Source organism: Macaca mulatta, chromosome 18 (assembly GCF_049350105.2).
Source record: "Macaca mulatta isolate MMU2019108-1 chromosome 18, T2T-MMU8v2.0, whole genome shotgun sequence".
NCBI classification, from domain to species: Eukaryota; Metazoa; Chordata; class Mammalia; order Primates; family Cercopithecidae; genus Macaca; species Macaca mulatta.
This window is the reverse complement of record NC_133423.1, coordinates 4,282,597-4,310,578: the sequence shown is the minus strand read 5'-3', so window position 1 is coordinate 4,310,578 and position 27,982 is coordinate 4,282,597. Positions and strand designations below refer to the sequence as shown.

Here is a 27,982-nt window from a genome sequence, read left to right as displayed (position 1 = left end):
GTACTGTCCTCTTAAGAAAAGGAAAAATAAATTCTAAATTTACTAATTATTTCCTCTTAAGAAAAAAAATCTAGGGTGTTGGCTACGTTTGCTCATGTTGAGAATCCAAAGGCCACTGTTTCTTAAGTGGCTCTTGCACAACAAAGAAAAACTACCAGCTCCCTGGCCCAGCTGCCTGCTTTGCTCAAGAAGGCAGGCGCGGTGGAGACTCCTCCAGGAGGTGTCTAATAATCTGCAAAGGTCCAGACAGCAACCCGGGGCAGACACAGCTCAATCCGGCCAACCCGACCATCAGAAAGGAAGGAGGAGGAGGCACGCCTTCCTGGGTTCAGCTCTCTGGGGTCCCCAACACCTCCTCTTAGTGGCCATCTTGTCCACTGGCACCAAAGCTGAGCTCAGAGGAAAGCACCTGCCCTGATCCAGTCTGTCTCTGCCGCCTCCCTGCCCACTCCTGTGGCACGCTCCCTCTCGGCATCTGTCCGTCATCGGCATCTGTCTGTCATGGGGCATCTGCCGCACCACACTGCAAACCCACCAGTGCCAAATGTCCCCCGTCAGCCGGCCCACCCGCACTTCATCTTGCTGGCTTAAGAAGGTGAGTCTCAGGGCCCAGCAGTCTATCAGAACTGACCTGGTCTTCTCTGACCCCTTTCCCTATGACTTTTTGGTGACTTTTTTTTCTTTTAAGATTTTCTGTATCTGACATCGGTCACTTACACTCTGTATTTACTGCACTCTTATTAAAAATATGTTACTGTTGGTGATAACCATTGGGTTTCCCAAGAAAACCTGTATCCTGGCACCCACTGCAGGGCTGGGAATCTGTGCAGACAGCTGCCTGGTCTTTGGTGACCAGATTTTCCACGTTCCTCCTTGAGCGCTGCCATGTGACAGCAGCCTCAGACGGCAACAACTGGTCCAGTACCCAACTCGCACAATATCCCCGTGGAAAGATGCAAACATTTACTCAATATGTTTCTCTCTGTGGAGCAAGCTCTAAGCATCCAAGTGAAGCTCAAGGGGGGCTTTCTCCACACTGCCCTAAACACCTGGTTATATGCCGGGTCCACACTTGGCACTGCTGACTCAGCACGACAACACGCTTACCAAGTTCCTTTTCAGAGTGGACTTTCACCTCCCCTTATCCTGTGCATTCAGCACAGTGTAGGGAGAAAAAGACTAAGCTGGGAATCAGGATGCCTGGGTTTGAGCTCTGCACCATTCCTGCGGCCTTGGCCCAGTTATTAAATCTTTCTACATTTCAGTACCTGTAAAATGTCAGGATTCACTCACAAATCATCTCTAAGTTTCCTGCAGTTATAACACATATATGACTCTCTATATTAACCTTCTAAAACAAGTCCAAACACAAATAACGTAAATTTACAAAGAAATGTAAACAATCATGAAAGCAAATGCCTCCCTTCATGGTCATCACACTGAGTCAATGGAACACTCCTAACATAAAACCATACTCTAAAATGGCAGCCGCCCTAACCCTGTTTGGGCCAAGAAAGTGCAGGGATCTAAATGGAGGTTTCCTGGTCCAAAATATCTAAAAATGCTTTCCACAATGGTCTACCATTCCCCTGACAGGATTTAAGGAGGGCTGCCTAAAATGCACGCTCTCAAGGGCCCCCTTAATGTTCATGGCTAAGCAAAAGGCCTGGTTTGTAAATCATCTCCCACACACGTGTAAAATCCCAAATTCTAACTGTAATAACTTTCTTTTTTAATCAATACCTACACTTTGAAATATGTAAATATTAGGAAAATTAACCTTACTTTCTAAAGTTCAAATTCTTAACAGCCCATAATCTTTCATCAACCTAGAAAATAACTGATAAGCCAACCTTCCTGCAAAACCATTAACAGATTCTGCTTTTCTGTCACCAGGGTAATTTACTGAGGCTAATTTTAATCCTACCACTAAACCACTAATCCCATGACTTTACAGAATTGTCCCCAAGTTTATGTTGCTACGGCAAGTACTTTCACATGAGGAATTCACTTACTTATTAATACTAAGTGTTTTATTTTTTAAGTTGGTTTTAGGAATGAGATCATCTTGCTTGCCTCTCATTTTAAAAAGTAAAAAGCCATTTTTGAAAAAAGGAAGCCACGTGAGCACCTGGGGTTGGACTGCACTCAACACAACAACGTTAATGTAAATTATGCTTGGTGTTACTCAAAAGGACAAATTATCATCATTATGCTAATGGTCATGCTAAAGACATGAAAAGCTTTGAAATGATTCATCTAAATCTGGTGGGAATATGATCATCAATGTGAATGATGGTATTTTCTCAAACTGGCATAAAAATGTTCTGTCTGTGTCACTGATAATGTCAATATAAATGATGCATCACCAAAGGCAACGTGCACTCACACGCTCTACGCTCACGTTCCCGGAGCAAAGCCCCAGCCCACCTTTCAGTCCACATATGCCTTGCTTTGGGGACACACATGTGGATGAGTAGAAATTTATTTACTTCTTTTGTAAAACAGAGAAAACGGGATGATTAACGCTAACAAGACTGAGACAACGAGAGAGGTGTCTGGAGACACATTTGCTTTGGTGTCGACTCGACAGCCATACAGAATGTTTAAAATGGAGGTGGCATCTTCTGTGGCGTTCTGTATTAATAAACTCCTGCAACACGGCTCTTACGCGAGCCACCCTGTGAATTCAACACAGGTCTCCCCAAAAACCCAAACCAGCATGTGTAAACAAAACATAGCCTAAGTGAATACACCTCAGTTCTGCCTGTAGATAATTCCAGGGCAGTGCCACAGAAGCTCAGGAGAACTATTAAACAGGACTGTCCATTTGTTCGTTAATTCACTTTCTTTAAAAAAAAAAAAAAAAAGATGGAAACAAAACCTAAGTCGTTACGACAAAAATAATAATAATAAACATACTTTTTTGCTCTAGATTAAAATCACCGGAATAATCAGGATCTAAACAGTGAATCTTCTCTTTCAGACCTGCCCAACTCTTAGCCTTATCTGTGACCAGCAGAAGTCTTAACCACTCATATTCAAGTCTGTGTTTTCCTGAATTAACACAGTCACTCAGCATTGAACGGCAAACCATTTCTCACAAAAATTATATCGGGGAAAAAAAAGTGAAACTTGTTCACTACACCCTTAAGTATCAACTGAGTAGGAATCTGCTAAAGCCACAAACAACCTCTCTGTACAACTTTCAATGCATCATTTACTGTACTAAATTTCAAAGAACATTCTCAAATGCTGAAATAAATCAATGCCCAAACACAGCATCTCGTCAGCTCATGCAATATAGGTTAAATAGTACCATATGGCACAGACAGACACATGCTGCCCTTTTCTGAAACAAAGAAAAAAATTCTTAAACAAATGTCCTTTACTTTCACATGGGAAGAGTGAGGGATTAGAGAGTTCTTCAAGTGTTAATAGTGCTGAAAAATTTTTAACTCTTAGCCATTAACAAGAAATTATAGTTTTAATAGAGAACCTTGATTTTTAAGCCTGTCTTTTAACTGTGTCCTGAAAACTAACACCACATCTTCCTCCACGCACACCATCTCCTAAAAAAGCAAGAAAATAACAGGACAGCTGTATCCTGGAGGCTGAGCCGGCACCAGTAACTCCCCAGGGCGGCGAGAGACGTTGTCTACCTGGTTTTGAAGGAAAAGAAACACCAGATTCCCTCTGCCTTGAAAATAACAAAACACACAAAAATCTCATCCTATTTTCACCACTCAGTTGAGGAATTGTCTGGATTTCACAATTATATACGACATATATCTCTTCTTGGCCCAGTAAATTCTGAGATTCTACAGACTTTATTTACTTCCTGACCAAGGTTGAGGGGGAAGGTACAGAAACAGGAATACAAAGTAAATCTACCAGAATTAACAAAGAGTTAAAATACAGTATATGGTAAGATGTATCTAAACCTACTATGGTTGTCTTTTAAATAATTTTTCCTACTCTCCTGCTTGTGTTTTAGTCATTACTTAACATATATTTACATGTTTGCTTTCTAAAAATAGTTGCATTTCTAATTACTCCTGCTTTGTAATTTTCAGTACCATTTGAATTAAAGATTAAATGCCAGATCTTTTTTGGAAATGACTTTTAAGGCATGTTGAGAGCCACAAATTACACTTCTTTACAATTCGAATGTATACCACTGGAAAACATCTCATGCTAGACATAAATACGATGATGGCTCTAGCTTTGGAAAGAGAAGCTTCAGCTGTTCAAGTCACGTGTGGCCAGATGCAGAGCATAAGGAATGCAAAACAGACAGTTGCAACTGCTGGTTTTCACCAGTCCATCTAAAATACACTTCATATACTTTAGTGGATACTAGAAATTTCAAATACAAACAATGCATTTATAGCCCTTATAAATGTATCCTTCTTTATACTATTTATAGCTATTTAAGTCATTCCCCTAAAATATTCTTGTTAGAAAAATTAATTTTAAAATAAAGATACTTTTTAAGGAACAGAAAGAGACATTCTAAAGTCAAAGTTGTTCTTTATTCCTCCTCCTCCCATAAGGTAAATTTTATTAATCATTCATAAATGTAAGTATTTGATATGATTCTTTTCTTAAAAGGGGTTTGCAACTTTTCAAAATTCCTGAAAATCAAATGATTTTGATAGTTCTCGTCCAATGGTGGGTGGGAGGGTGGGAGGTCTTAACTGAGGGCAGAGGTCATTCCTCTATCAAAGAGAACGTCCCGCCCCACTCCCAAACTCACTGGTTCCTGGGACCAGAGAAAACCAAGGCCAGGGCTTCCATTTGAAAAACACTATCTTCTCTACGGCCCCTAGATACATTCCCATCATAGGCTGCTGCCACTACGCTTTCGGCCAGTCAGGTGGAAGGACTGAGGATGAGAGCCCCAGGAGGGGAGGGAGAAGAAGGGAACAGCTACACTGTCAGCTCATGCCACCAGTTAGCCACCAGCCCAAAGGGAACCTAACCAAACAGTGGAACCACCAAATAATCACTGCTGCACAAACAGAGGCCTGTCCACAGCCCCACCTCCATCTGCCTCTAAGAACCTCCACATCCCTCGGTGCCTCTCACACACAGGGAGATGTAGTCCAACCATCACCCACTCAGACCTCACAACGGATGCACAGTCTGACACTACAATTCACTTGAAAAATGCAAATCTACATGACATGCAGTTCCCAACAACAGGGTAGGGGCCGCTTCCAAGGTCCTGTGAGCTAAACACAGTAATAAAATTAGTCCTTCACGTTTAGCCATTAACAGTGCTGGAAGTGAAGCTCTAAGGTGCCAAATCGCAGGCCGCCAGGAAAGGCCTTTTTGCAGGATGCTAGTTAGGCAGTAAATGCAAATTCAGGGAAGTAAGGATGTGCTAAGGAAGTCAGAGCGGCACACGTCCAGCTCCCTGAGCAGTGAACAAACCCACGGATATTCTTTGCACTACGTTCAGTAAGATAGGCAACTGAACTTTTCCACAGCTTCTAGAACTTTTGAGGGGGAGGGGTCGGGACAGCAAAGAGATGCATTTTTGAAAGAATTGACTGTGTCAGAATAGCTTCATCCAAGCACTAAAATGTATAAACATTCACAGCATGAAAGATGTCTGCTTTTGAAGAAGAAATGTTACTTCCAAGTTCAAGCATTTATAAAGCAGATACCTAATCAAATAAATTTAACTTTCTTCCATTACAGTTATATTCCTAATAATTAAATCCATGTCTATCACTGAGAAAGTTACACATCTCCAGTTAAATTTGGCCAGCTGAAAACCAAAGAGAAAGTGGATCGTGTTTCCTGCACATTTAACAGCAATGCCTTCTTCAGTCAGAATCTAGTAATAAGCGAAATACCATTTTTAATTAGGTAATTAACACAAGTCCTTTTCTCCTGAATTGAAAATGGAGTAAAAAACAAAACAGTGCATGTCTTCAACATTTAAACAAGCATATTATACAGGAAAGTGCACACGTTTGGACAAGCTCCCTGCTGCAGAATGCAGTCAGCTTATATTTCAGTCTCTATCTCTACGGCATTAAGGTATAATGCAGCTGAAACTCTAAACACAGTCTCCAGTCAGACTTACAACCACTCCCACCAAATTCTTTTTAAAAGATGCCTTCTCTTAAATTATGAATAAGACCAACATGTATTCTGGACAATGAATAAATAAAAATCCACAACCACCCAATACAATGAGTACTAGTTTTTCAAGAATAATCCCATGACTAAGCTCTACGTCAATTGCTAGGCCATGTTATCCTTTTTCCCCATTTGGTAAGACTGAAAACCATCTGTTGGAGCATACCTCATTTCAAAGTATTCTTTAAAGAAGTCCCCTTTCCTTTTTCACATATGCTGCTAAACTTAATCACATCAAATGCTTCACTTATAAAACTCAAATATCTCCTTGCAGGAGGAAGTTAGGTAAATGGAGTTAAAAGTTTCATTTATGAAAGTGAAGACAAAGTGCTTTTCACATTGTGACCTCTTTTCAAAGACCTCTCTCATTCCCTTCAGTCAATTTTGGTCTCTGGGACAACATCTTACAAAAAAAAAAAAAAAGTTAGAAATGTAGGACTTCAGGATTCCAGGAAAAATAAAATCTCTGAATTAGTAGACGCTGAAGCTGGTTTACAAATAACAATGGGAAAACACTGGTGAGGTAAACTATTCTCAGGATGTCAACAATTCATAGCAGACACATTTCTCAAAGTTCTTGATCTAGTGCATTTCAGGATATTAAACCATTTGGAAAGATTATTCTAATAAACAAAAGCTTTCCGAAATAAAAATAAGCAGAACTCCCATCTCTCTATGCATTGTTGAAAGCTGTACACACTAAACCTGCTATTTTGGTGTTGTTTCATTTTAGAGAGGCATTCCCGTTCCTCTTGGTTAGTTTTATTACAGATCCACCGGGATTATTATTTTTTTAGAAGGTTAATGTGCTCTGGTGTTTCACTATATTCAAATTAGCAAGTGTAAGAAAACAAAGCCATACTAATGAATTAAGAAAAACATTAGACATGCTTGTACCTTACACCAAAATTCAAATTCAATTACCAGAATACTTGTGAGTCTTACACAGAGTTGAATTCATCCCAGAGCCCATTCAAGATGGCCATGGGGGTCACTCCTGTGAAACTAAAGATGTCCTCCTATAAGTAACCCAACTCTCAAACTCCTGACACCATGGCAGGCTCCTACGCAGTTTCACTCTCCAATTTTACTAAGAGGGGGCGAGGGGTTCTCAGACCCATGCACAATAGTGGTGTGCGGTATATTTAATTCTGGCTGGTCTGTGTAAATATAAATAACAGTTACTTGACGACATAATCAAAGAATGCAAGTGAAAAGGAAGCTGGAACAAACCAATGATAAAATGAGCTCTTTTTATTTTACATGGTAGTAGCCAGTATCCTAATAAATAACATGCATGCCTAGCTCTTTTAAGCAACACATCCCTAAACCAAAATACTTCAATCATATTAATAGGCTGGTTTTTAAAAAAAAAAGCTGAAAAAGCTCCTTTTGGGAGCCTAGCCCCCTTTGCATCTACTGGAGCCATTATCTTTAATAGTATTTAGTCCATAGCCCCATGGTGAACGTACATCACTCAGCTTTTAAATCACCTTCAATCAAGATTCGAGACTGCATGGCAGGTTGACAGGCGCAATGCCTTTCTGCTGTATGTGTAAGTCGGATCCCCACTAAAGTTCCTTTTGTGACTTGCTGGTTAAGTCAACACGGCGAGTGGACCGGAGGGTCCGAGGGCTCCCTCCTTTGTTACGCAGGGGACACCCCTGGAAGGCCAGCTGAACGCCCACGGGCACATCTGGGCTTTTCCAGGCAGTCCACAGAGCCATCCCCGGCCTCTTTACCGCCGAGACACTGTGAGGTCACACACGCAGGACACAAAACCCGCACGCAGCAGCCCCTCGCGAGGCGCCCCGAGCCCGGGTGCCGACCGCCAACTCCCACCCCAAATCCGCTCGCGGGCGCAGGACCGGTTCAGGTGTGAACACTTATGTAATCGTCCTCGGGGCCACGCCTTTCCCACCGCCCCACCTCCGCCAGAACAAAGTGAAGTTTAAAATAGAAACCAATTACCTGGCCTCCGCCGCGCCTCGGCCCCCGGAGCCCGGTCCACGCCGCCGCGCCGACCCCCGCCTGGCCCGCAGCCCCGCGCAGACCCCAGTTCCGGACCGGACCCGCCCCCCTCCCCGGCCCCGGCCCTCCACACCCCCATCCGCTCGCTCCCCCCTCACCCCGCGGCCTGCCCTTCCCCCCGCAGCCCCCTCTCCTCCTCCGGGCCTCGCTCCCGCCCCCGCCGGCTCCACGCGCCCGCCCCGCTCGCCCCCGCCCCCCGGCCCGCACAGACCCCCGCCTTTGTTATGGTGCGAAGTTGGGCTGTGGGTCCGTCTCTTTCACTTCTTGGGTTACAGTGCAGCCGTGTGACGTCCGCTCCACATGACGGGGGCGGGGGGCGGGCGCCGGGGGGCGGGGGCGGCGGGCCAGGCCCTCCCCGTGCTTCTCCGCCCCTTCCCGCCCCGCCCACGGCCCTCCTCCTGGCAGCCCAGCAACAAGCGGCCACCGGCCCCACCCCGGGGCGGGCAGGTGAGTCCCCCCGCCCCGACCCGCCCCCAGCCCACACGGCCGCCCTGCGCTCCCGCCCCCGGCCCCTGGCCACGCGAGCCCCAGGACCCTCAGTAGCGCCCCAGCGCCGCTGCAGCTCAGACACACCGAAATAGGAATGATTTAATCCAACGACACCTCCCAGGGCTGCCCAGTCCCGGTTCCGCCAGCTCCTGAGATTGGGGAGGGGCAGAATCAGGTGGAACTCGGATTGGGGGGCGGAAATGGCCCGAGTGGGAGGGAAGGCGCGGGGTCGGATGCTACCTTGTAACCGAGTTAGGTTCCTGCAGAAAAGAAGGACGAAGGTCGTCCACGGACCCTCGGGTGACCTCGGCGCGGCCTGGTGGCCAAGAACACCCGTGCGTGGACGAGGTCCCTTCCGGGGGTCTCCCTGCAGGGGTCTCCAGGGAGGAAGTGGGCATGTGGGTCCTTAACCTCTCCATTGCATCATCCCCATCCCGGTGGGTACAGAAGCGCAGCAACCCCGCGATGCTCCCGGAAGACACCGCGTCTCCAACATTTACACGGAGATGGTGCTCGGCTCAGGTCGGGTCCGTACGCTTCCCGAGGTGCGTACTACGAGAGCCACACACATCACTACCGATATTCCTGGGAAAGTCAGTGCCACAGTAAGTCAGCTGCAAGCGTGGGGTGGCCGGTGACGCGCTCTGCCCGTGAATACGCCCATTGTGCAGGGCAGACGCAGCCAGGGCGCAGCGTTCAGGAGGCGGGTGGGCAGCCGAACTTTCACTAGCCACAAGCGCTTCACCTTCTAGAATTTGCCAGGGACTAAGCATCAACTCCCAGTGAGAAAATAAAATGTGAAGTTGGAAGACACATGCTGCCCTTCACTTTTGTACGGAGTTCACATCAGTTTCAGCAATCCGCGTTCTCAGTTCGCTTTGCCCGGGCGAGTGGGCTCCATCACCTGGACCAAAAACGCACCAGGATGCGCCTGCCCGGGGCAACGAGGCCGAAGAAACCGCACGTTTCGAGTCCCCAGTTGCTGAGAAACAATCACAGCCCTCCTCTTTTCTTTCCCTCTTGCAGGTTCCGACCTGAATCCGAAAGTGCTTCTAAATCCCATGCTTCACAGAACGTTCGGAAGGGGAGGCGCTCCGTGGGGGCTGCTGCGTGCCCATGTAGCTGAACCGACTCGAATAAAAGCGTGTCCACGTCTACATTACACATCTGTGTAAATGCAGAAGCCTGCGGATGCGCGGAGCTGGCCAGACTTCACAGTGTGCAGACACATGGGCTCATGCACGCGCGCGCGCTCACACACACTCACACCCCAAATTACCTCCGGGATGGAGAAAGCCGCTGCGGATTGGCCAACAGAGCCGTCACTCATGCCCAGGGGGCAGGGAGACTTCGCAAAGCTGTTTCCTTTTTTTTTTTTCTCTCTCTGCTCTCCTCCCTACCGTTTCATTTAATGGTAAAACAACAGCAGAGCTCTGAAAGTTAGCCATCTGCGCGGAGTTTGCCTTCTTTAAGGAGGGAGGCGTCAGACGATATCCATTTAAATATATTTTGTACTTCCACAAAGGATGGAAAGGGAAATTAACGAAGGGAGTGGAGGCGGAAAGGGAGCTCCGAGTAAGAAGGAGGGGTCATCCCGCGGGGGGGGGAGGGGGCGGGGGCCGAGGGCCAACGCTGGGGAAAGAGTTGTTCTCTACACCGAAAAGGGACTTTGACCTTCCATTGATCTCTCAAAATTAAAAAACGTTTCTTCACAGGTCAGATTGCAACAAACGCTCGTTCCTAATTTATGAACTCGTCCTTTTGATTTTATTATTTAAGCATGCGCCAGCAATCGTGTTTCCTTAAGAAAGAACTGACCTATTTTTGGCTGGAGATAAACGATCATGTTAACAGATGTTAATCTTGTAATCTGTTTTTCCTGTAAGCACTTTACCTACCCGGGTTTCAGACCTTAAAAATAACATCTTTTCCAAAAAGACCTGACGTCACAATTCACTCCCTGAAAAATCACACTCCCCCTCCGGTTTCTTCCCCTGCAATGATTTCAAAGACATTAAATCTTTTCCACTTTATAAATGCTGATCTGTTCTGCCTCTACTCCCACAGGCTCTTATTTGCATTTCAAATTCCACAGGTTACACCAGTCGCCTTTTCAAAAAATGTAAACCAACAATGAAGCAGCAAATGGCTTTTTGTGCATCTGGATTAAATAAAGCACAGAATGAATATATTTGAAAAGAGGACTGCGCAAGTTGATCTTTGCACACCCAGAGACCCAGTGACTCTTTATCAGCGGAATGAGTAAGACACACAGCCCCCAGAGCTCCCTGTCTGATCCCGGTCTGCTGCGGGAAGCTTATTAACGCTGATAATAGATGGGGCTGACTTACAGACCCACATTTTTCGGATAAAAGGCTGGTTCCCTCTGGTCCCTAATTGCGGGGGTCCACTGGCTTTCCTCACCGCACACATAAACTGCTGCTTTTAAATACCCCACTCGGCTGCAGTTTAACAAACTTATTCATACAAAGTTTCTTTAAAACTTGAGGCGGTTTAATCTAAATACTGATCGTAACTATTCAGTCTGTTAGTTCTCCCTGGAAATGGCAGCGGAGGCGCCTCCCCCCACCTCCCGCCCAACCACACACACCCCACCGCATTCTTCCTTCATACACCCGGGTTCATCTCGCCACCGAGGCCTCCCCCACCCGCGCCCGGCGGGGCGCAGCTCCGAGGAGTCCCTGCCCACCCCTCTTCGAGTCGGTGCCAGACCCTCGCCCCCACCCCCACCCCCGCCCGAACTTCCCTTCCAGGACCTCTCACTTCTTTAACGTTAGGGTCACTTAGAAGCTCCCCGCAGACTGGCAAGCAGCCGGGGAGGGGGCCGTAAAAAACAAGGCCACCCCCCTCCACGCAAATACGTCCCCTAGGCAGCAGCGCGCTGTGCCCACAGGCATCGATCCCATCCGCCAAACCCTTAATAATTGAAGCGGCTCCTCGGGCCCGCAGCCCCATCACCCACCTTCATTAGCCGGAGCGTTTTACTTTAAAGTAAGGCAATTTGCTCTTTGTCTCCTAATGGATGGAGAGCGCATCCGAGCTCCCCTCCTCCCGCGTCGCCTTTGACGAAGTGTACAAAGCCAGAGCCTCTTCCGCGCTCCCACCCCGGCCCCCACCCCGCCCCTCCACTGCGGTAAAAACCACCTCCCGGGCGCTCGCCCCGCCGCCCGAAGTTGCATCTTCCCCTATCCTGGAATTGCAGAGCAGACCAACTACCCACAGGGAAAGCCAAGTAGCCCTCCCCGCGCCCGGGGGGCCCCTCCCCGGCGCACCCCCCTCCCCGGCGCCTCCCCACCACCCCCAGCGGCGCACACCACAGTCCGGGGCACGTCGGGGCTCCGGGCCCCGCGCCCACCGCCCGCCCGCGGCCCCTGCGGCGCAGCCCTCCCCCCGCCCGCGGCCCCTACCTTGGCGGGGAGGCGGCGGGCCTGGGGAGGAGGACGCGCACGCCCCGCGCATCTGAAGGTGAAGCCGAGCGCCCGCGGCGCGGAGCCGAGCGCTGCACTAGACCGACCGCGCCAGCTGCGCCCGGGCGCGGGGGACGCGCGAGGGCGCGCGGGGCCCACCACGCGCCCGGCCCCCTCCCCGCGCCGCCCGCGCGCGCACTGGACGCGCTCGCCCTGCGGGGGCCCCGGCGCCGGCCGGGCTCGGGGGGCTGCGCTGCACGGAGAGGGGGCCGGGCGCCCACGGCCCGGCGCAGGCCGGAGGCTTCCCCCAGCCCGGGAATGGTCTGCCCTGTAGGAAACGCACACTCCACTATTGTCTCATCAGCACAAAGTTCTGCCACACTGCGGGGACAGTCTGGAGGCTTGCTGTGACTCAGACACAGCCAATTCCTCCCCTAATAGCACTGAATCACGATTCCAGCGGCCAGTGGTCGCCCCTCGTCAAGGTCTAAGGCTGCGGCAGCCCCGGCTCCCGGAGGCCGTTTCCGCGCGCACACGCGCATCCACACGTACAGACGTGCTCGGGATGCGGGTCCCGCCGGCGGGCACCTGGGCACTGCGCCCCAGCTGGACTGAAATGGGGACACCCCTTCGGGGGTCCCAGGTGCGTGTGCATTACACACGGCGTAGCGTGTGCGTATCACTCAACTTCCTGGTGAATGCCTCTGGGGGTGTTCAGACGCAGGATCAATACATTAAGTCCCGAATCAAGGGTCACAGAGGTCCCGCTGGAAAGACTTCAAACAGCGGCTCTGCCACATGGCCATTTAAGAATGAAGGGGTTGTTTACTGGTAGCCTTCAAAGTTCAACTCTTATTTTTCTGTTCTTAAAACTTCATTTCTTCACCTCACCTACTCCCCACGGGCAGTAGTTAGTTGTAGTAAGTTGAGTCTGGGACTAGAAATCCCAATTGGACTCCAAAATGCTCTCCTGGTACAGGGCAGGGAGGGCTGGGGTGGGGGAGGGGAGGGAGGGCGCGCGGGGGCGGGGGAGGGGAGGGGCGGGTCGGAGCGAGCGAGGGCGAGCGCCCCTTCACCGCCGGTGACGTAGACCCGGGGAGCTGCGGCCTGCGGAGGGGTAACACTAGCTTCTCCCTCCAGGCTCCTGGCCATATTGTTCTCCTCCTCGTGATAACTCCGCAGTGGAGGTGGATTCTGTCCAAGACGCCCAACGTGGCTCCGCGCAGCAGTCAGCGCTGCAATCCTGGCGGTTACCTCCGCGGCGGCGTCTCCCTTTGCGCCTCATACTCGCGGCCCGCGGCCCTCCCCAACTTAGGGCGTTTACAAAAGAAACTACTCCAGACGAGCTGCAAAGGGAGGCGCTTGTGCCCGAAGGCTGGAGCTCAGCCGCGGGGCCATTCGGCATGTGTGATGTTTGAGGGGGGGGTCGGGGTCGGGGGGCGGGGGGAGTCAGGCAGAAAGACAGGGAGAACCTCTGCAATGAAGGATCCGCGAGTCCTAAAATGTAAGCTCCGTGTGACTGACGATCTGCACTGATTTGGAGAGCAGGCGTGTTAAAGGTCACGGACAATTGTTGCTGGCTTCAGCATGAATGCCTAAGTGGGATGTATTCTTCAACAGTCACATTTAAGTCTGATTCACCGAAAAGTATTGACGTGCCCACCATTCATTTCAGTACACTGTGAAAATGCACAAAGAAAGTATCCCCAAATTCAATTAATTACAAAGCTATAAATGGCTTGTATACACATACTACATGTAGGTAGTAACAAAGATTAAAAGTTGAAGACTTGACACTTTAATAGCTTTTTGGTAGGATTTTGGAATGAATATAAGTCAGTGCTATAGACCTACATTCATCTGCATTCTTGGGTCTATTTAAAAGTACAATCTTGCACTAATAATTTCCATGTGTTGAAAATGGACAAGGTAGATCATTGAATGGTGATCAAGACTTCCAAACCCCTCCACATAAAACTGTAAAATGTTCATGACTTGCTTCCTTTTTGTAGCCGGTTTAGGGCCCTGTCTTAAGTCACCCACGTGTGATTTCACTCAGGGCATTGTCTGTCTACAATAATATTGTGCTTTTAAACGATTTCCTTTCTTACACATTTATCTACAACGCATGTGAAATCTGAGAGCATACTTTGATGGATGAGCAAGAGTTAAGTCCTGGTGTCTGGTGTGGCAGACCTAGAAAATGGCAGCTGGAGAGCCAGCATCATTTTGTTACAACTGAAACGTGTTCACATTGATTGTACACAAGTCACTGGTGGTCATTAGTCAATGCACTATTCCTAGCTCACTCCACACACACCAAAAAAAGGTGTAAAAATCAAATGTTTAATACAAGTTTCCATACTATTCCTGTAACCATATTTAGCGTTGCCAACATTTCAACTGTCTTAATGGCTTCAAACTCTTAAAGTAACCGTTAGGCAGTAAGGGCACTGCCCTTGGAATGGCCCAGGAGAGCTTCTCCTCTTTTGAAATGTTTAAGTAAATTATACTATTTGGATGGAGCAAAGTCAGCAGTATTAACGGTTGAACATTAATGGTTGATTTTGGCTACTTGTTTTCTTTTAGTGATATGTGATATTTTACACATGTATGGAGCACATGTATTTGTTACAAGCGTAGAATATGTAATGATTAAGTTGGGGTGCTTAGGGTACTCATCACCTGGGGTATTTATTGTTTCTATGCGTTGGGAACATTTCAAGTTCTGTCTTCTATCTATTTTGAAATACACAATCCATTGTTATTAATTGTAGTCCCTCTAGTCTGCTACCAAATATTAGAACTACTCATTCTATCTAACTGTATGTTTATACCCATTCACCAACTTCTTCATTTCCCCCTCCCACCCTCTGTAATTTTATAACAGACAATAATTTTGGTTAATGAAATAAATGGGGGAAAAAAGCATTTTCCCTTGCTATTGTCTAATGAATTATTTGTTCAGCCTTTGGGATTCCACTCCTTTCAACGTGTGATGAAATGGTGTTCAATGGTTATGGAGTGATTGAGCACATTTATGTTAGAAAGGTTCTTGAGGACTTCCATTATAAAAAATAGCTCAGAGTAAAAACCAAAAAGAACTCCGCCCACCGCAAAAAAAAAAAAAAAAAAAAACAAGGCCTTGAGTGCGTAAAAGCTGGAAGTGAAACTGCCTATACTATAGCATAAAATCTAAGACAAACTAAAAAATATGTATTAAATATTCATGCTCAAAAATTTAAGTGCTCTGATTAGACAGTTGGGTGTGCTACTCATTAGTAAACAATATTAATCCTATCTTTGTGTAAATTTATTAGGATTGTCTAAATTATATCTGAGAAAGAAGAATTATATTATGCAACTAAGTCAAGGAGTAATCTTTTGTTTTCTGAACTAAAATTTAGAGATTTCAGAGTGGATTAAGGATAAATTTGATTTAAATTATCAAGAAGTATTCCTAGGTAAAGACTGTTTCAGGAGTACAGCTGTTCACTCCCTTTGTATTGTTTGGAATGGGTAACTATTTTGTGTATGAATGGAAATTGGCTGTTTATTTAATCACTGATGCTTTCAAAAATATTACACTAATCCTAATGTGTTGGGGTTTTTTTTTCCCTAAAATCTTTCCTTTTCATGGAACTAAAAAATTCAGAGAATACACTGCATTTGAACACGGAGGAGGGAAGAAACAGCCCTTCCGCACGGGTGTATCGATACAGAATTTAACATAGGATAATCCCCTTCGTGGATGGTGTGGCAAAATTATGATTATATTTTAAATAGAGTATTCTATAAAGACTGCTTGAATCTAAAGTTAACAGAATATTTTAAATCTTAATTTAGGAAACTATCTCAGTTCTTGTACACATTTCTTAAAAACACACACACGCACACAAAAGAAATCACTTCTAATGTGATCTACACCCAGAGTCTTCCGTGTTTACCCTAAGATAGCTTCTTACCGAGCTTTCTCTTGTGGGGTCTTTTATTTACAGGATAATTTGAGGTCAAACTGATGGTGACTTAGGTTTAATCATGGTTGAGACTTGCACGTTGCTTGAAACACTTTTGTGAAAAATTTGTTCCTCCCTCTTCTGTATTCAGGTGTAAGGATGCCTTCAACAGGTTCTATGCCTGAATTTTTAGTTTGCTGAATAATCCACAAAGCATCGCCTCAAGATTGGATGCAAAATGCACCCGTGTGTGGGACAGAGAATTCCTTACTCATTTTCCCAGTAGCAGAAATCTTAAGAACTTTCCCACGGAACCAGCATTGTTAACAATCTGTCCTTGTTTTCCACACAGAAAAAAAAAAAAACCCTTGCTGACCCACACACTATTGTTATCGCAACATAGATTTTCCTCTTACTGATTTTTGTGCATATATTTTGAATAATGATAAAGACGACATTGACAAATACAAATCTTGGATCACAGAGTTAGGGTATTTTTGCAATGGCGGCGAAAGCACTGTAGAAAATGTACTAGCAGTTCAAGCAAGGCAGTCACATTTTCTCACCATTTGCAGTTTTTGGTAACTCCATCAGGACTTCACAGCAGGTAGACGACCCTCAAATCTGTTCTTAATTTCAACTTAAGTAAAAGACTCTCAGCAACAGCTGGCTTCACAATTGCTGATACAGAATTCCACAGATGTGGTTGAGAACGGTTTGAAGAATAAAAGGAACTAGGCCACAGACCAGAATTCATTTAAGGAAAGACAAATTCAATCAAGATTCCTCTTTTGAAAGATTGCCCATGTTACGGAAGAGAGGGACTTGTTTTTCTTATTACCTTTTCTGATAATCCTACAGTATGTTAATTACTTAGCAGACAGGTTGTGACCTGTTAACACCACACTTTCTTACAACAGCAAAACCACTGACTTTCTCTGCCCCCAAAGCTCATTATGGCTCACCATGCATAACTGATTACATGTGCATGTTTATGCAAACTTTGCTAACGGAACTGAAAATGAAATAAGGGAACCAGCAATACCTCCTTCGCTGTGGGCAGGCTAGGTACACTTGTAATGAAACTGAGTAGGGAAGACCTTTGCGTGAGATCTCATTTGACACATGCACGATACAGTTCGAAGGAAAGCCGACTTGGCATTCAGGGGGTTCGCTGGTGTAAGAAACAGAACCAAAAGAAAAGAAGTGGTCAGCATATGAATGAGTTGTCATAATTAAGGAATAAAGACATTTTGTTGATGGAGAGGTCAGCCACAATTTTGGCGGGGGTTGGGGGGGGACTTTTTAATACACATAATATAAAATTAACCATTGTAGCCTTTTTTGTTTTGTTTTTGTTTTTGAGACGGAGTCTCCCTCTGTCGCCAGGTTGCCAGGTTGCCAGGTTTTTTGAGACGGAGTCTCGCTCTGTCACCAGGCTGGAGTGCAATGCAGTGGTGCGATCTCGGCTCACTGCAACCTCCGCCTCCCGAATTCAAGCGATTCTCCTGTCTCAGCCTTCCGAGTAGGTGGGACTACAGGCGTGTGCCTCCATGCCCAGCTAATTTTTAGTATAGTGTCCTCAAGCTCATCCATGCTGTAGCATGTAGCTGGGTATAATTTTGCCTATCTTAAAGACACATAGACTGTACACACAGGAGATAACTTTTAGAAAAAACTGATTAATAGAGTGACTATAGGCTGGACGCAGTGGCTCATACCTATAATCCCAGCACTTTGGAAGGCCGAGGCAGGCAGATCATGAGGTCAGGAGATCGAGACCATCCTGGCTAACACGGTGAAACTCCGTATCTACTAAAAATACATAAAATTAGCCGGGCGTGGTGGCGGGCGCCTGTGGTCCCAGCTACTCGGGAGGCTGAGGCAGGAGAATGGCTTGAACCCAGGAGGGGGAGCTTGCAGTGAGCCAAGATCGCGCCACTGTACTCAAGCCTGAGTGACAGGGCAAGACTCCATCTCTAAATAAATAAATAAATAAATAAAATAAGAGTGACCATAATTTCACCAAAAACAACTCTCAAGAATTTTTCTTCTGTTACCTAAAATGACTGATTTCCTTATTTGGCTGTCTTTGTCTTTTCTCACCTTGTAAGCTTCAAAAGCAATATGACAGAAAGCCTTACCGCCTTCCCAAATTGAAACTGTAACAACATGAAGCCACCCTATGGCCAAATTGGTGTTACATTCTTTCTGGTTAGTATTTTCAGAGCTTATTTATGACTTACAAGCAGATGACTTTAAGGAAAAAAAAGAAAGGAGGGGCCGGGCACAGTGGCTCACACCTGTAATCCCAACACTTTGGGAGGCCGAGGTGGGTGGATCACTTGAGGTCAGGAGTTCGAGACCATCCTGCCCAACACTGTGAAACCCCATCTCTACTAAAATACAAAAATTAGCCAGGCATGGTGGCAGGCACCTGTAGTCCCAGCTACTCGGGAGGCTGAGGCAGGAGAATTGCTTGAACCAGGGAGACGGAGGTTGCAGTGAGCGAGATCACACCACTGCACTCCAGCCTGGGTGACAGAGCAAGGCTCCATCTCAAAAAAAAAAAAAAAAAAAAAAAAAAAAAAAAAAAGGAGGAGGAAAGATGTAACGCCCAGGCATACTAAAAATCAGAAAACCAAAATTATAATCAATATAAAGAAACACAATGGTTGACAGGTCCAGGCACTTGAGATGGGTTCATGAACGTGGCCAAGCGCTAACACACCCCCAAGCTTCCTGGCCCTAAGGAAAAACCTTCATTAAGAAAAACCTTCATTAAGAAAATTTATCTGAACTAGGACAGGTGTGGGTCTCTGGGCATGACTGAAGCATTCCATTTTAGAATAGATGGAGGTGTTTTGGTGTGCCCCAAACAGATGTTAAATCAATGACATTAAGTTAAACTTGGGGGATCAAAATGGAATTTTTGTAAAGAGACAAATAGTTTGATCACGCTAATTGAGTAAATTGTACAGATTCTCACGCTTTTGTGCACTTTTGTTTTTTTGTTTTTTTTTTTTTTTTGAGACGGAGTCTTGCTCTGTCGCCCAGGCTGGAGTGCAGTGGCCGGATCTCAGCTCACTGCAAGCTCTGCCTCCCGGGTTCACGCCATTCTCCTGCCTCAGCCTCCCGAGTAGCTGGGACTACAGGCGCCTGCCACCTCGTCCGGCTAGTTTTTTGTATTTTTTAGTAGAGAGGGGGTTTCACCGTGTTAGCCAGGATGGTCTCGATCTCCTGACCTCGTGATCCACCCGTCTCGGCCTCCCAAAGTGCTGGGATTACAGGCTTGAGCCACCGCGCCCGGCCGCACTTTTGTTTTTCATGGCAGCATTATAGTGACAAAAGGAAAATGTGGGGAAGTGATATGAGACGGCTAAGACATTTTATACACTGAAAATCTTAAAAAAGCATTTCAGGCAGGCAGTCATCAGTTACAAAATGACAAAAGTTTAAGAAACTTCCACATCTTAATTTTTCACATCTGTGCATTTACTTATTTATTCCACATTTACTATGTAAGCCAGGCACTACATCAAGTGCTCATTTTAAAAGCAGTATGTATTACGTGCTTATTATGGAGGGAATCTTCCTAAGAGCTTACATTTTATGTCACTTAATATATCACAATAACCCATGAGATAGGTGCCACTATTGTCCCATTTGGCAGATGCTGAAGGAGAGACCCAGAGTTCACAGCCCCACCCACCTCACAGAGCTGGCGAATGTCAGCCATGGATTTAGAAACAGCCTTGACCATGACGCCAACCCATACATCCACCTAGACTGGGCTGTATGCAGCCGAGACACCACAGCCCTGGCTATTTTAAAGATAATTTTATAGATGGACAGAGCCAAATACGTGTTTTCTCACAATGTTTAGGAACTTGTCACACACTCTCATGTCCAGTTCTCGTTCTGCTTATTGATCATTTGCACTTGTGTAAGCTACGCAACTTCTGGTTCTGTTTATGTCATCACGCACTTTGGCATTTGCCACTTATCACGGAGTGTTGTTAGTCTTCCACACACCTAATGTGTTACATATTTGTGCAAGAATACCTACTCACTAGCTGGTGGAGACAGAATCTCCATGAAAATGTTTCATTTGGTTTCTCAAAGGAGTTGAGCTGGCTTTTAAAAATATATAAAATACAAAAGCAAAGCTTCAGCAGTGGGAGGAACAAGGTCAGGAATAATAAGAGTGGAAAAACAGAAAAATCAGGATCAATTTCAGCTCAATCAGTCTTAACACCAGCACACGTGGATACATGTCTAGTCACCCTTTAAATTGTCAGAAGCGGCAGAATTTTCCCCTGAGCTTCCTAGTACCCAAAGCAAAGAGGAAAGCACTATCTTTACAAGATTTGTGCTGTCTGTGAAACGAGAGTGTAACAGACTGTGTTCAACCATAGTGTCACCAAATAAATTCTGAGAGTGTGCCGCACAATGATTTGGAGACAAAAACTATCAACCCATAATGTAATGAGAATTTATAGCAATTACTTTATCTGCAAAGTGAGAATCACACAGAGTTATTTTTAATGAGAAAAATTTAAGTGAAAATCACTTAAAACTGTTTTCGTACTATACTATATGAGCAAATGTAAGTTATTTTCTTAATAGCACAGGTCCCCTTCCCAAATAGCTGTTGATGTAATCAATAGCATAAAACTATATGTTAATTTAAGATATTTTTCTTTTTTTTTTTTTTTTTTTTTTTGAGACGGAGTCTCACGCTGTTGCCCAGGCTGGAGTGCAGTGGCGCGATCTCGGCTCACTGCAAGCTCCGCCTCCCGGGTTCCCGCCATTCTCCTGCCTCAGCCTCCTGAGTAGCTGGGACTACAGGCGCCCGCCACTGCGCCCGGCTAATTTTTTGTATTTGTAGTAGAGACGGGGTTTCACTGTGGTCTCGATCTCCTGACCTTGTGATCCGCCCGCCTCGGCCTCCCAAAGTGCTGGGATTACAGGCTTGAGCCACCGCGCCCGGCCAATTTAAGATATTTTAAAGTATCTGAAGGCATAAAAAAGTTATCTCTGTGCTAATACTCTTGAAATGGAAGTCATTTCTAGAACCGTTCCTTTCTCCCGCAGATTTTAAAATTGTGTTTGTTTTCAGAATGTCCTTGGTATGGTCATGCCTAGCGGAATCTGAGATTCACACCTCAAAGTGTGAATGTTTACAAACTGTTTTCACTCAAGACCCAGTCATGCTCTTCCCCTGTGACTGCAGCCTGCCTCCTCCTCCCAAGGCACCCTGTCTACTCCGAGGCAGGGCCCCTGTAGGCCAGTGCTTGGGTTTCAACAGACATGAGCCCAGAGGCTTCCTGGTACAGAACTCGTCAGCACTTTGCTTTTTCCCCGTTAAATTCCAAAGCTAACCAGCCCTGCACCTCTGGAAGTGAGCGGGAGGCCTCTGGACAGGCTCCTTGGTGTGCAGAAACTTCTGGGGTGTGGACTTCAAGGCATTTGAGTGAGATGCAGCGTGTGCAGGACCTGGATGGGCAGTCTCACTTCTTTATTTCCTACAGCTTAAGCCCTTTGGCTTCTAGAAAGCCTTTCTTTAAAATAAATACAGAAAAGATGTGTTACACTGTGAGTTACAATACAATACAATCATCCATTAAGTACCAAACTCTGTTCAAACAAAGTTCATGGATGGACTGACAAATTTACAAAAGCAAGGAAATCCAAAGAGGAGGGGCTGCCACTCACCCCGGGATCTCCCTGTAGCGCTGGGCAGGCTGTTTGGGAAAGTGGGCCAACAGAAAGAGCTGCAGGACCGTTGTTTTTCTTCTTCCCTCTCGTTCGATTCTGAGTTCTAACACCTCGGTAAATTCAGGGTATTAGCAAAAGTGAAAAGGAATCCTTAAGCACAGCTAATTTTCTATACGTTTCTTTATTTCCAGAAAATCAATTACCCCATCCTTACATGGTGGGGAAAACAATATTCCACCGCCCCACCCCTCCCCCACATCTCAATTTTTTTTTTTTTTTTGAACTTGCAATTGAGCTTATCCGGTTTTTTTATATTGGGGCTTCGCCTCAATGGAGCAGAGAAGAAATTTTAGGCAAACTAATAATAAACTTCTATAAGAAAATTCTACATCTTGTATTCTTTAGGAAACCTTCTTTGATAATACGATTTTACCAATATTTCCACTTGTAGAAAACATTTCTTTGGAGCAATACAAAAAGTCTAATAAAAAGGCCATATTTGTGAAGTATTATATAGACAATTGCTAAACTATTCTCATCTTTTCAATGCTAGGAAATTTCATCTTATTTTTAAATACAATAGTGTGCACACATACTCCTATATTAAAAACTTTGATGAAACTTTGTTTCAAATTACCAATGCCACAAAAAGAATTTCAAAAACTGAAGTTGGCTTTGTAAGTACCCGTAACAATATTATTTTCATTTTATATAATGTCCTTCTTTCCCACCATGAGACGTTATTGTGCAATATTACGTCACCCTTCCTTGTTGTCCAAAATTGCAAGGCAGTTTAATAGTGGGAATATCCTATTCATTTCAGTACCTCTTTGCTCTTGACGAACCTAGGCAGAGAATAAAGCTGATACTGCTCATCCATATAACGGGACTGGAAAAGGCCTGGCTATCTAGCGTGCTAAAAAATATATATATATAGAAACCAAGTAAAAAACAAATTCTGATTGAAAATGTTTAAAATACTGCACCAAAAAGTGATTTCCAAAATGCGATGTCCACATAACGACAGAGTTATACATCTACACAATTGTTTCTCTCTTTGATGTATGAAGATGCCCATTTTCAAAGATAATATGCAGACAGTGCCATAGATGTGAAGGTGGGAACAATAAATTATCAATGATTATTTACAAGACAAAAAAAAAAATGAGTGATAAATGTTTGAAATGTCTAATCTTCCAGCGACCGGAGTAGTGGTGGTTGTGAGTTTATGTGTCCTCATACCTGCTGTGCAGAACAGGTGACCACAATATTCCTTCTGAAATAGCAAAGGAGGGTCTATTTTATGGACTCATAATAATCACATGTACTATTCTGAAGTGTTTTCTCATTCATTCTCTTTAACTCTGTTCACAACAGCAAAACGGAATGGTTCAGAATTATTCACACCATTTACAAGTTTAAAACTCATGGCAAAGTTGTTCTGTTTCTTACATGTCACAATTGGTTTTTTTTGTTTTTTTTTTTTTTTTGAGACGGAGTCTCGCTTTGTCACCCAGGCTGGAGTGCAGTAGCCGGATCTCAGCTCACTGCAAGCTCCGCCTCCCGGGTTCCCGCCATTCTCCTGCCTCAGCCTCCCGAGTAGCTAGGACTACAGGCGCCCGCCACCTCGCCCGGCTAGTTTTTTTGTATTTTTTTAGTAGAGACGGGGTTTCACCGTGTTAGCCAGGATGGTCTCGATCTCCTGACCTCGTGATCCGCCCGTCTCAGCCACCCAAAGTGCTGGGATTACAGGCGTGAGCCACCGCGCCCGGCCTCACAATTGGTTTTGAATGGTTTTGAATCCATACATGTTTTTAAAAATTATGTGTCTCAGCATATAGTTCTTAAAATCTATCTTCCCCCTCGATGTACTATAAGGAGCTTTCCTACAGGCTTTATGAGCTTCACCCTGCTGTATGATGAAATCAAGGCAGAACAGTGTCTTCAGCAATGATGCATAATTTCTAAACCCCCGATATAATGGACACTGAGAAATTTTAGTAAGAATGATGATTCTCTAACCAAGATTTTCTTGTGAAACGTATCAGTGATAAACTGCAAATCTGTGACAATTCCTGGATGGACTCATCTTAATCGACCAACGTCAATTGCATGCATGATTATAACTTTAACAGTCTCCAAATAATGAATCATGTTAAACAATATTTAAGAGGCTAAGGGAACACAAGGAACATTGTGCGTAGTGCCAGTAAAACCACCAGTCATATAACCTAGTGTTAATTTTGATATGGTCATGGCACTTGGCATTATCACAATGATAATATTAGACACATAAGATGAGCAGAGAACCAGTTGTTCATGCATTCAACGGATATGAGTATTTGTTGAATTCACATTCCCTGCGAGTCGTGGCGCTAGGCCCAAGTCTTCTTCAGTGCAGACAGTGTCTCAGCCCGCAAGAAGTTTACCAGGCCTGCATAGATTTTGTACTAGGCCAGGGGACTTTGCCAAGCATTGGATTTTGACTGGAACCCCAGGCACAGGTCCCACAGCACTGTCCCTGCCCCTGTCCTATTGGCTGAAATATCTGCTGTGGACCCTGTGGGTCGCTCCTTCCTCCATCCTGCATGGTGTCCACTGTGCATGGCCAATGGCTGCAGGAATGTGGACTAAAGCCCCAGCCTGCAAGAGGAGGAGGCAAGATTGATCTAAGCCAATGCGGTTGTCCCAGCCCTGGACTCCCAGCCCCTGCCCTGCCGGCATTTGGAGTAGATACGTCCACATGATGTAATTATGGCAATGGGACAGCAGGGAGAATTGGCTGGGGTGGGACACGGGGCTTCTAGCAAGGGGTCTTCTTGTGGAGAAAAGGAATCCCACATGGGGAAATGGTGACTGGCTAGTCCTGGGGCCGGTCACCAGGAGTAGCAGTAATGTGGGAGCAGGACGCCAGTGGCTGTGCCACCCCAGGGGAGAGGGGAGCCCGGGGAACCAGCCAGGAGGCAGAGGGAAAAGAGGGGAGGAAAATGTGGTTCTGAAGCCACCAATGTCACCCAGCTTGGAACAGAAAACCTCCATTGGACTTTAACGAATTTTCCTTATTGTTTTAGCCATTTTATTCATGGATTTCCATTTCTTTTCTTTGAAAACAACCTAAACCTGTGCTGAAATGGTGGTTTGCTTTGCTCTCTTCCTCACCAGTCTGTGAACCCAGTGAGTGGCAGGGACAGTGCAGGCGGAGAGGGCAGTGTGCGATGGTCAGAGGGAGCCGAGGTCAGATCACCGAGGAGCTAGGGCTGACAGTGAAGAGGCAACACGGCCGGAAGCATGGCCAGTGGCCACAGATGGCCACTGAGCAAGAGAACACACAGACAGATGTGTTTTTTTTTTTTTTTTTTGGAGACGGAGTCTCACTCTGTCGCCCAGGCTGGAGTGCAGTGGCCGGATCTCAGCTCACTGCAAGCTCCGCCTCCCGGGTCTACGCCATTCTCCTGCCTCAGCCTCCCGAGTAGCTGGGACTACAGGCGCCCGCCACCTCGCCCGGCTAGTTTTTTGTATTTTTTAGTAGAGACGGGGTTTCACCGTGTTAGCCAGGATGGTCTCGATCTCCTGACCTCGTGATCCGCCCGTCTCGGCCTCCCAAAGTGCTGGGATTACAGGCTTGAGCCACCGCGCCGGGCCCAGATGTGTTTTTAAAGATTGCTCTGTCCTTTGAAACAGATATGTTGTAACAATTGCTTTCTCCTCTCACTGAGGAGGAGGGTGTGGTGGCAGAGAGTCAGGAAGTCAGATAATCAACCTGCAGATCAAAATCCTCAGTCGTCTCACGGACAGGTGGAGAAAAGGCTGTGTCTCTGGAGGAGACTGGGGAGCCACAAGGAAGAGACGCTGGGGATCAGGGAGGTCGAGAGAGACGTTCATCGGGAGACCTGACTCTTATCGCCTTTTCCTCGAAGACCTTGAAAGACGTGCCCACGAGTGTCAGATGCCACAGACGGGGCAGTTGGGGAGTGGACAGCGGCGCTTCTGTTCAATTCACCAACAAGGACATGGCAGGGGCTGCAGGCGAGTAGCTTCAAAGGGAGCTTCAAACAGCAGCCACCAGAGCCCTGCCACGGAGAAAGCGGGTGGTGGGGTCATGGACCCTCAGAGCTATACTTCCAAGGGTCTTGGGATGATGGACTTCTGTCTCCTGTCATGGTTGTTTTAAGATGGGCGAGATGGGAGCATCTTGAACACAGACGCAAAGGCATCAGCAGAGATGAAGACGACGGATGATTTTAGAGAACGAAGACAGCACTGCAGACGGTAGCGAGACCCCTGGATCCCCACACGCAGCTCTTCCTGCTCCTCCTTGGCGGAGCCACTTGACTGACCACAGTGTGCAAAACACTATGACTCATGGGTCGAGGAGCCGATGTCGCTCCCATGAGTGAGTTTTCAGAGAGCACTGGCCAGTGTTTGGGTGAGCCAGTGAGCAGGTGTCTCCTCCGTTCATAGGATCCTTCCTTGAAAGGCCCGTTCTGAACACTGTGGAAGCAGAAGTAAACTTGCCCTTGCTCTGCTGCAGGGACCTGTCCTAGCAACCATCCTTCTGTCCTTGCAGGCCTGAGACTGGTCTGCATGCCATTCCAGACCCTAGCGGCCCCTCCGTACCTGCCGCCTGGAGGAGGGAAACCCCCTCAAGGTGCAGGATTGCAACAGTTTCCTTTCCTTTGGCCAAGTATTGTTTGAGCAACCTCAGGGCCTAGAGTTCTTCTGAACTCCAGACTAGAGGAAACTGGGAATAACTTATATATTTAAAAAAAAGAAAACAGATAGAAAAAAACAGTAGTGAGGAAACAAACCAGGAAAACATATTGCCCCATTTAAATAGGTGTTGGCTGTGAAAATAGAATCATAACTATCTAGGATGGCAATCCCCCACAGTCTGAAAACAAGAAGAGAAAGAAAAGGCACAATAAGATTTTTTATCTTTGTTGGATGGAAAACAGGAAAAGTTTGTTAATACCGGACATTGACAGAAAATCCGAATATATGAGTTTAAAAATTATGAGTAACAGCTAGGAAAAATAAGAAGAAAAGTTTGTTAAAAACTTGAAGGAAGCATGGCAAATAGAAGCACAGTTGCAGAATAAGTTAAAGCACATTGGTGATAAATGAGAAGGCTCTAAGACTGGCTTTAAAATCTAGTTATATGCTCTGCACGAGAGACAACCCTGAAACAAAACAAGAAGGGTGAATATGAAAGGAGAGACACCAGGCAATATTAACAAATACAAATAAAACGTAATAGTATAAACCACAGGCAAAACAGAATTCGTGATGAAAAGAAATAAGACAGCTCATGTTGATGAAATTAAAAGAAGATTAAAGTTATGTCCATTTATTTAGCTAATACTATAGCTTCAAAGCATGTAGAGACCAGGCACCATGGCTTAATCTGTAATCCCAGCACTTTGTGAGGCCAAGTGGGGTGGATCGGTTGAGCCCAGGAGTTCAAGACCAGCCTGGGCAATGTGGCAAAATCCCAAAAAATATAAAAAATATAAATCTTAGCTAGGCATGGTGGCACGTGCCTGTGGTCCCCAGCTACTTGAGAAGCTAAGGTGGGAGAATCACCTGAGGCTGGGAGTTTGAGGCTGCAGTAAGCCGTGATCACACCACCACACTCCAGCCTAGGCAACAGAATGAAACCTGTCTCAAAAAACCCCAAAACAAAACCATATAAAGCTAATAAATATCAAGAAAAAAGTGGACAAATCATCAATTATATTAATGGACTTTCACGTCTAACAGAAATAATGGATCAAGTATGCAAAAACAGGTGGGAATAGCAATGAGTAAGCTTCAGCTAGTAAGACACAGAATACTATTGCTAATGAAGAGAGAATACAGCCTCCTTGCAAATACATATGAAGCAGTTACTTAAATGAAGACCCTGAGAACTTACTGACAAATTCCCAGGTGCAGAAATCGTGAAGGCATTGTTCTAAACCACAAGACAAATAACTAGGAATTAACAATAAGAAAATAGCAAACCCTTCACTAAAAAAAGAGTAATTAAAAAATTGATGCCCTGAACCTGAAATAAAAAGTGGAAAGAAAAAAACAGAGCAAAAACTTAAAATACCTTACTTTTGAAAATACCTATTTACCTACAAATGTAAAGATTTTAAGAGAAAAACATTAATCAGAAATTAGAAAGCATTTAGAGAAAAAATAAATGAGGGATCTAGG

The 27,982-nt window shown here is 45.7% G+C and overlaps 3 protein-coding genes across 12 annotated transcripts in view; 2 read left to right on the top strand and 1 right to left on the bottom strand.

The window, feature by feature from the left end:
- Positions 1 to 12,284, bottom strand: part of ZNF516 (zinc finger protein 516) — a 138,823-nt gene extending 126,539 nt beyond the window's left edge. For 2 of the 9 annotated variants that reach the window (XM_077975134.1, XM_077975141.1), the window contains exon 1: positions 12,105 to 12,284. The gene's annotated coding sequence lies outside the window, so the exon portion shown is untranslated. Of the gene's footprint in view, positions 1 to 8,127; positions 8,196 to 8,398; positions 8,474 to 8,916; positions 9,924 to 11,659; positions 11,848 to 12,104 lie in introns of those variants that run through there. The other 7 variants (XM_077975138.1, XM_077975142.1, XM_015122213.3 and 4 more) reach the window with 5 other exon arrangements.
- Positions 8,456 to 10,875, top strand: LOC114673819 (uncharacterized). 2 transcript variants are annotated; one of them, XM_028838114.2, is made up of 3 exons: positions 8,456 to 8,634; positions 9,124 to 9,221; positions 9,703 to 10,875. In XM_028838114.2, exons 1-3 carry the CDS (start codon positions 8,488 to 8,490, stop codon positions 9,800 to 9,802), a joined length of 345 nt encoding a protein of 114 aa, XP_028693947.1. In that variant the 5' UTR covers positions 8,456 to 8,487; the 3' UTR covers positions 9,803 to 10,875. The 2 variants fall into 2 exon arrangements, with proteins under 2 accessions (XP_028693947.1, XP_028693945.1); XM_028838112.2 differs by having other exon boundaries at positions 9,124 to 9,281.
- A 15-nt stretch (positions 12,285 to 12,299) lies between the features above and the next one.
- Positions 12,300 to 13,753, top strand: ZNF516-DT (ZNF516 divergent transcript). The gene is made up of 2 exons (XM_028837963.2): positions 12,300 to 12,747; positions 13,245 to 13,753. The coding sequence occupies exons 1-2, from the start codon at positions 12,670 to 12,672 to the stop codon at positions 13,638 to 13,640; spliced, it is 474 nt and encodes a 157-aa protein (XP_028693796.2). The 5' UTR covers positions 12,300 to 12,669; the 3' UTR covers positions 13,641 to 13,753.
- Positions 13,754 to 27,982: the final 14,229 nt, after the last annotated feature.

Coding starts and splice junctions, on each gene's coding strand:
- LOC114673819 (XM_028838112.2), top strand. CDS start 8,488: ATGACGGGGGCGGGGGGCGGGCGCCGGGGGGCGGGGGCGGCGGGCCAG. Junction 8,635..9,123: donor CCCCACCCCGGGGCGGGCAG/GTGAGTCCCCCC, acceptor CGGTGGGTACAG/AAGCGCAGCAACCCCGCGAT. Junction 9,282..9,702: donor CTGGGAAAGTCAGTGCCACA/GTAAGTCAGCTG, acceptor TCCCTCTTGCAG/GTTCCGACCTGAATCCGAAA.
- ZNF516-DT (XM_028837963.2), top strand. CDS start 12,670: ATGCGGGTCCCGCCGGCGGGCACCTGGGCACTGCGCCCCAGCTGGACT. Junction 12,748..13,244: donor CACCCCTTCGGGGGTCCCAG/GTGCGTGTGCAT, acceptor TTCTCCCTCCAG/GCTCCTGGCCATATTGTTCT.